At 32.5% G+C, this 8148-nt stretch overlaps 1 protein-coding gene across 1 annotated transcript; it reads left to right on the top strand.

The window, feature by feature from the left end:
• The first annotated feature begins 2831 nt into the window (after positions 1–2831).
• LOC134683022 (uncharacterized) lies at positions 2832–7199 on the top strand. The gene is made up of 5 exons (XM_063542025.1): positions 2832–3280; positions 4160–4315; positions 4897–5062; positions 5664–6008; positions 6796–7199. The coding sequence occupies exons 1-5, from the start codon at positions 2895–2897 to the stop codon at positions 7000–7002; spliced, it is 1260 nt and encodes a 419-aa protein (XP_063398095.1). The 5' UTR covers positions 2832–2894; the 3' UTR covers positions 7003–7199.
• Positions 7200–8148: the final 949 nt, after the last annotated feature.

Here is an 8148-nt window from a genome sequence, read left to right as displayed (position 1 = left end):
AAAACCTTTAAATAGACTTATTAAGAAGGGATATAGTTACGATACTGTTTGTCAGGTCATTAAAGATTGCATATTTTGGTTAATATTGATTCACTTAGAGGGTCTTTGCATCGGAAATAAACACATTTATTCAAAAACAGTTGTTGGCATGATCCGGGTTATGTTCTTCTCATTTATGTTATGATGGTATAACACTAAACCCCTAACGGGAAGGATTGTGCCTGATATTCATATGATGAAATTATAATCTTTCAATCAGTTTAATTGAAGTCTGGAGCTGGCATGTCAGTTAACTGCTAGTAGTCTGTTGTTATTAATGTATTATTGTCATTTTGTTTATTTTCTTTGGTTACATCTTCTGACATCAGACTCGCCGTCGGATTTCTCTTGAACTGAATTTTAATGTGCGTATTGTTATGCGTTTACTTTTCTACATTGACTAGAGGTGTAGGGGGAGAGTTGAGATCTCATAAACATGTTTAACCCCGCCGCATTTTTGTTAGTCTTGTATTATTTTAATTTTAGATAAACCATTTTCTGAGAGAAAAAAAATATATACGTTAGTACATTTAATAGTATTCAGCATAATAGTTAGAAATAATTTTTTTTCATTAATATTTATAACTATTTGACCTCATGTTTTATCGATTGAAATTACAAAAATAGAAAATGACCAGTGATAAAAAAGTGCATTCTATTTTCATGATAAGTTGTGGTCTCAAATTTATAATTAATGCTAGATAGAAATATGAATTAGACTTTTTTGATAGTTAAACCAAAATATGTCTTTGAATGAAAATCATACGAACACAAATTTAAAATGATCTCTTCTTATAAAACATTTTCGAGAAGTTTTACTGCAGTGTGGAAGACACTGGTTCAAAAAAAAAATCTCAAATCAGAGATTATCAATTACAAAGGTAGTTATAATCTATTAGCATAGCTAATAATACTCGTAGTGATCTACAATTGTGTATGATGTGGTCATCAATTGAAAAAGACCCCATAGACGGAGAGGAGTTATAAAGAAATAGAAAGACAAGAATCAAAATCCTTATGGACAAAATTATACAAGGAGCCTTATACTAAAACTAATAAAAAAATATCAGAGAAGTGTTATAATGCCACAAATAGGTCACATTACCTGGAAGAAGGTGACATTGAAGAAAGGATGTGTCAGTATGAAGATTAAGTGGAACAAATTACAATAAATGGTAAATAAAAAATCTTGGACAAATTTTACCCCACTCCATATATAGAGAACATTACAAAACAGAAGAGTATGAAATGAAACATTGTCAGTTAAATATTCTGATAAAATAATGTTTTTGAAATTACATATTTTGAAGACATGCAATAAAGCTACTCTATAATGGCCTAAACTGATGATGGTATAAAAACTAAGCAAGAAACTTCAAGTAAATCCATTGGTTTAGGTTAAATGACAGGCAGCATGAGTATTGTAATCCGAAATTACATACTCATGAGTCTTCTCAGCAACGACAAAACCTAACCAGGAACTCAACTTGACAAGTTGAAGACCTGTTGGTGACCTTCTGCTGTTGTTTTTTCTATGGTCGGTTTGTTGTCTCTTTGGTACATTCCGCATTTCCATTCTCAATTTTGAGTTCTAGACAATGCAAACTACTATACAAATCAGATTGATTGATTGATTGTTGGTTGCTTAACGTCCAGTGGCAAATATTTCATGCATATTCAGGACGAGAACAAGTTCACCATCATGAAATACAATAGGTAGGTCTTGTCATAATAGAGGATATAAGGGATGATAGTCGGGGAAATTTCGACTACCACTGGAAAATGAGGGTATATTGGATAGGGACAGAAATTTTGTACAAATCAGAACGAACTGGACAGACAAAGGCTAGACAAGATATTATATTTCGTAGGAGCAAACATCACCAGAAGTGGATGAACAAGTGATGACACTGGAGATCAGTATAACATTCATAATTTACTTATTAAAAGTTATTATTACGGCATGACAAAATATTGCATGGGTCAAGATTGGCAATTCTTGTTATGTGTGTGGTTAAGAGGTGTTTACAAAACAGTTTCATTAGTAGTTAATTTTCCTTACACATTGTATAAGTCCGTTTATAAATAATATATTTTTTCAGGGATTCATGCTTTCATTTCTTTAAAAAAATATAGATCATCCAGAGACATACATGTATAACATTTCAAGGCTCTGTTTATATCCAGTGACAGATCTGAAAGAACGAGGGAAAAAAGTTCTACAACTTGTTTAAATAGTGAAATAAAACACAAAACTAAAAAAAAATACATCTAGCATTGATTAATGGGTATATATCTATAGCATTTTGAGTGGAAATCATCCCCATGGTATGATTTGAAATTTAGGACATCCTCTTTTACTTCATTGATTATAGTTTAAACTGTTTTGTGAATAGGTTAATTAATTCTTTAATATCTTTTTCATAGAATTTTCATATGATAATACACTCAAGTTACTTGACCCATAGAAAAACAGAGTTATTTCTCTGTACAGTACTGTACATGCAAATGAAAAATATTTCGAATATTTAGAAAAAGGAAATTAGAGTTTTTTTTGCAAATACTGACGGGAAAAATTCTCCTCATTAGTGATCTTAATTCACGAACAAGTAAATCCTGATTATATCACACAGGAATCTATAGATTTAAATGATTTTCGTGAGGGAAATAGTGTAACAATATAAGTTTACACTGAGACAGTCTCAGCTTTACATTTACAAACGAAAGAGGTTCTCCGTATTTGGAAGAAGATGCATATAAGAATAGACCAATCTGCTCGTTTCATTCCCCTTTCAATTTAACCGAAAGTGTACGCCACTCAGACAAAACAAATTGTGTTAACCGATCTGGCGAACATGTCAGATAAAATGCATGACATGGATAACAATGTATCTAGCGGGTCCTGTAAAAGTAAACGGACTAATTATTTATCATCTTCTTCCAATTTACATATTTTGGTATCACAATGGTCACGAAAAGATGTGGAGAAAGAGCTGCACATTTTTTGTAGCGGCACAGCGAAAACTCCTTCATCGATGTTGGAAAAAATATCAAATGAAGAACTAAGCGAAAATCAAAGTGAATATATGGAGAAAGTGAAGTCTTATTTAAACTTCGATGTTAAATTTATGGAACTGATATTATGTCAATCAGTGGCTCATTATCCTACAACAGGCATTACCAAACAACTGAAAGGTGTAATAAAGGACACTATAGAGAGGTCTATGAAGGATCCAGATAGGTAAATATTTTAAACATTCGTTTTCAATAGGGGAGAGAGGGGAATTTCTTTATTCAAGGTGATGGGACATTAGGACATGCTGCTGGCATGCAACATGTTTAACCCCACAGCATTATTTATGTACAATTGTATGTGCCTGTCCCAAGTCAGGAGCCTGTATTTCAGTGGTTGTCGTTTGTTTATGTGTTACATGTTTGTTTTTTCAGTCACTTTTTTTAATACAAACATGACAAATAAGGCCATTAGTTTTCTCTTTGTCATACATGTCATACATGTCATATTGGGGCCTTTTATAAAATGTAGCTGACTATGTGGATAGCTGACTACATGTATGTGGTTTGGGCTTTGCTCATTGTTGAAGGCTGTGACCTAAAAAATGTATAGTTGTTAATGTCTGTGTCATTTTGGTTTCTTGTGGATAGTTGTCTCATTGGCAATCATATCACATCTTCTTTTTTTATATTGGTCACCTTTTCAATATTACAAAGAAGATATGGTATAGTTATCAAAGGTACCAGGCTTTTAATTTAATACAGCATACATGTACATGCGTTTCAACTACATTGTTGTACATACAGTTGTAAGTCTCATCATTGATGCTCAGATCAAAATAGTAAAAAGCCAAACAAGTACAAAGCTGAAGAGCATTGATGACCCAAAATTCTAAAATAATTGCCAATGAGACAACTCTCCTCAAGACCCCAAGATACAGAAATAAACTACTATAGGTCACTGTACAGCCTTCAACAATGTGCAAAGCCCAAACTGAATGGTCAGCTTTTAACATGTTTAAAGGCCCTGAAATGACAAATGTAAAACAATTCAAATGAGAAAACTTAACTAATCATTATCATGATAATAGCACTTTCTTTTTTTCAGATTTGTACGATCAACTATAAGAGAGTTTATGATAGCAGTCCAGACACTTGCTAGAAAATGTGAAGAGTACAGAACACAAATGAATAAAACAATAAATGAAGGAACATTTATACGTTTTATAAGTGATTTTGCTGTGTTATGCTGTTTGAAACCAGAGTGAGTTAGCTCTAGATATACTTTAATGAATCTTTCTAATTTAAATGTACATTGCACGAACATGTATTCTAGCAGCGATGACGGAAAAAAAATATATAAGTTTCTGATTAGGTCAGTTTAAGATAAACCAGTAATATGTCATTGATGTTTGATATGCAGTTTCATTGGGATGGGCACATCTCATTTCCTTGGAAATAATTTTACTGCTGCCCCTTCAGTCATGTTCCATTGACTCTGACATTTTTTAATTGTTTTCATGTTCAAGTTTGTGACTAGCATGACTAGGTCACTTTAATAAGAACCTTTTATGATAAGTCTTTAATTTTTTGGTATGCAGATTTATTTGCAGTCACAGATGTTTGTGAGCACTCAACTTTAAAAAAACCCAACCTTAGACAGTGTCATAACAACAGAACACTCAAACAAACAATAAAACTTGAAAAGTTAAAAACTGGATAGATCCGCAATTCATAAACACAAATAACAAAATACAGAGCATTTTCCTTTATCAATTTCACTGTGCTAGCATATCTCCTCAGTTGACTCCATGAATACCATCAATATAACATTTTGTATTTTAGGTGTTCACTTGTTGATAATAAAGGTGAGCCAACTGTTTGGGAAAATTTTAGAGGTTCAAAATGTGCAACTTCTAATCCTGATATGAGATTGATGAAAAGAGGTCTACCAGAAGAATTGTGTTCCAGTTATGAGGAAACAGAATTGCCAGTGGCATCTATTGTGGAGGTACAAAAATGAATATTAAAGATCAGAATCATTGTTAGGTTATTATGGTTATATTCATAAAATGGCTTTCACATAAGTTTAACAATTAATCAATCTGGATAATTTTGAAGAGTTGTACATGTTTAATGTAACAATTGAGAATTCCAAAGTTTTCAAGTTTACTAACTTATATCTATGCCAACAGTATATAAATTGTAGAATAGTACGGAGTATGAAGGAGGTTTGACATGTGATGAAGATGAAGTCTTATTTTGTATTATAGTCATGATAGTAGTTAATGTTTTGGTTGGTAACAAGACATACCAATTTTGGGGAATTAGAATGATTTCATTTATCACGGTTAATGCAAAGTTCTTTACAATCAGTCCCAAAAAATCTGAAAAAGGAAGCAGAAGTCAGAAAATTTGACAGACAGTTTTGCAGTGACTTGTACTCATAAAAAAATGACTGATTTTGTACAATAATTGAGGACTAATAATTCAATAAATTTAGCTACAGCTTGAGTTAAGATTTCTGTGTACAGAGGGCAGTCATCATCGCTCTTTTTTGTTTTGACTGTCTTTAAAGCAAATATATGACATCAAATATTTTCTTCTTTTAGGTAAAAAGGCCTTCAGATTTGAAGTTTATGAATGAATCTGGAAGGGATTCAGTTGATGAACTTGCCAGGAGAATGGAGGTTACAAAACTGGAAATGTGTCCTGTAAATAGTTCATCTTCAGAATCATCATCCTCTGACAATATGTCCGCTGATCTCTCAAGAGTCTGTAGAAAGAAGAAAAGTTCATCTAAAGTGACCACCAGCTCACGATTCCTACCTATATACAATAGTAATAAGGTTTTTGGCCAGCATGCTGGAGAATTGCTATTCGATCTGAACAGATGTTTAAAAGACTCAAATGCAAATGTGGGAAGAATGCCTGGCATGATTATTGATGGTGTAAAGGTGAAATTTTAAAGAAATTAAATTTGAGAAGCTTTTTTCTTCCAAAAAGATATATGATTAAGTTTGTAGATTATACTCCCCTATCCACCTGTTTAAATTAAACAGACACTTTTAAGACTACATGGTCAATATTCTAGATACATCATTTGTTAAAATATTTGAACAAAATTTGTTTATACATGGTTTACATCTCTTGTCAAGATCAATAAAACTTATTTATTTTCAAGTTCAAAGGTCATGAACTTTTTTTTGGGGTTAGAAAGCATACTTCAACAGATTTGATTCTAACTTGGTGTGTGATTAGCCCTTATCATGATCTGAAAGTTGAATGTTTTTTATCAAAGGTCAAGGTCATCATGACACATGAAATAACAATTTGTTGTGTACACACTAGACTGATTCCTACAATGATTTTTTTTTTTATCAAACTTTGTACAGGGTTAGCCTGAGTCAAGATATAGAAGCCCATTGATATTCAAGTTCATACGCCACTTGACACCATTTTTGTCCAAACTGCAGTCCCTGTGGGCTATATTGACCCTTCAAAAGAGGCATTCAATACTTATAACTACGTTTTTTTTTAAACAATATTGTGAAAACAAGATTTCTATCAAGTTTTTTTCTTTTATTTACCTGTTTATTGTGGTAGCTGGTGTCATCATGAATGTTGCATTTTTGTTGTTGAAAAAAAGCTTGATTTCAGATTGAAACTAGCCTATCAAAATAATGTATTATAATGAAACAATCATGTTATGTAGTTATATATGATTATTTTAATATTTTACAGGTCATCTTTACCTTATTAGAAATAAGAGTTTCACATCTGGAGAAGCTGAGGAAGAACCAAAAGCTAGATGATGAGGACAAGGCAGTAATTTATTATTCAATTCCATATGACATCTTTAATCAAATAGATCGTAACACTGTGATGGAATATTTCATGAAACTCAATAATGTGAAGACTTATGGTTATAGTGAATTGGAAGTAACATGAAACTTTTGTGAAAATATTCAAGTGAATTTCACATAAATTAAGATTAACATTATTCTCATGTGAACTTTTCACATGTCAAATTTGACATGAACTAAACTATAAACAACTTGTTAACACCACTGCTGGAAAAGCAACACTTTGGGCAAGGGCTTATAGAGAACCACAGACTTATCAGTAAATTGATATTTGCGAAACAATTGACTTTTTATGATTTTTTCAAAGTACATTGGCATTGTTTATTATATAATGAAATAAGTTAATAAAACTGTTAGTAGTTTGTCCAAACCAATATTTTGTCTCATTTCCAATTGTATTTGTTTATCTGGTTTAGTATGTGCATGATGGTTAAAGTCTTGGGGAAAACATGAGCTCTTCAGGGTCTGGTCTTACATCCATGAGCCTTGACCACAATAGTCTTTGCCTGCTGGAAGCATATCAAATTACACACAGACATTAATTCTCTCAGGAATTCATGAGGAGGTGGTTAGGACCAGTACGTACAAGTGTATCTGGATTATTTGGCAATCTTGTCCTTTCTAGCTTACTTTATCATGTTTAACCCTACAATGTTCTGTAAGATAGTGCTTGTTGTTGGTTGCTTTCTGTTTATTATTTTGAATAAAGATTAGGCCATTAGTCTCAGAACATTTTTCATGTTTCACGTTTGGAACTCTTGTAGCTTATTACATGGATAAGGATTTGCTCATTGTTGAAGATCATATGATTACCTATTGTGGCTTGCATTTACATCATTTGGTGTCTGGTGGATAGTTGTCTCATTGACATTTAAATCCAGTGCATTTTTTTTTATTTTATTGGATGCCTTTCTGGCAATGTGGTAATTTATAACAGTAAACCATTACCGGTATAGTTAAATGCACAATCTTCAACTTGGAGCTTTGGATTAAACCGAACAGCAAGCTGTAATGGGCCCCAAATGACTAGTGTAAAACCATTCAAACAGGAATCCTAACAGTCTAATCCACATCAACAAATGACAACTAAAGAACAACATGTTTATATCAGAAAGATCCTAGTTTGATCAGGGTGGCTCAGTGGCATAATTTTTTGGTGGTCTCTAGCCTATCAACACTGAGGATGTGAGTTCTGACCCTTCTTGTGGCAAGGTACATTTGACTCCAATCT

This window comes from Mytilus trossulus, chromosome 1 (assembly GCF_036588685.1).
Source record: "Mytilus trossulus isolate FHL-02 chromosome 1, PNRI_Mtr1.1.1.hap1, whole genome shotgun sequence".
Lineage (NCBI taxonomy): Eukaryota > Metazoa > Mollusca > Bivalvia > Mytilida > Mytilidae > Mytilus > Mytilus trossulus.
This window is presented reverse-complemented; position numbering and strand designations above follow the sequence as displayed.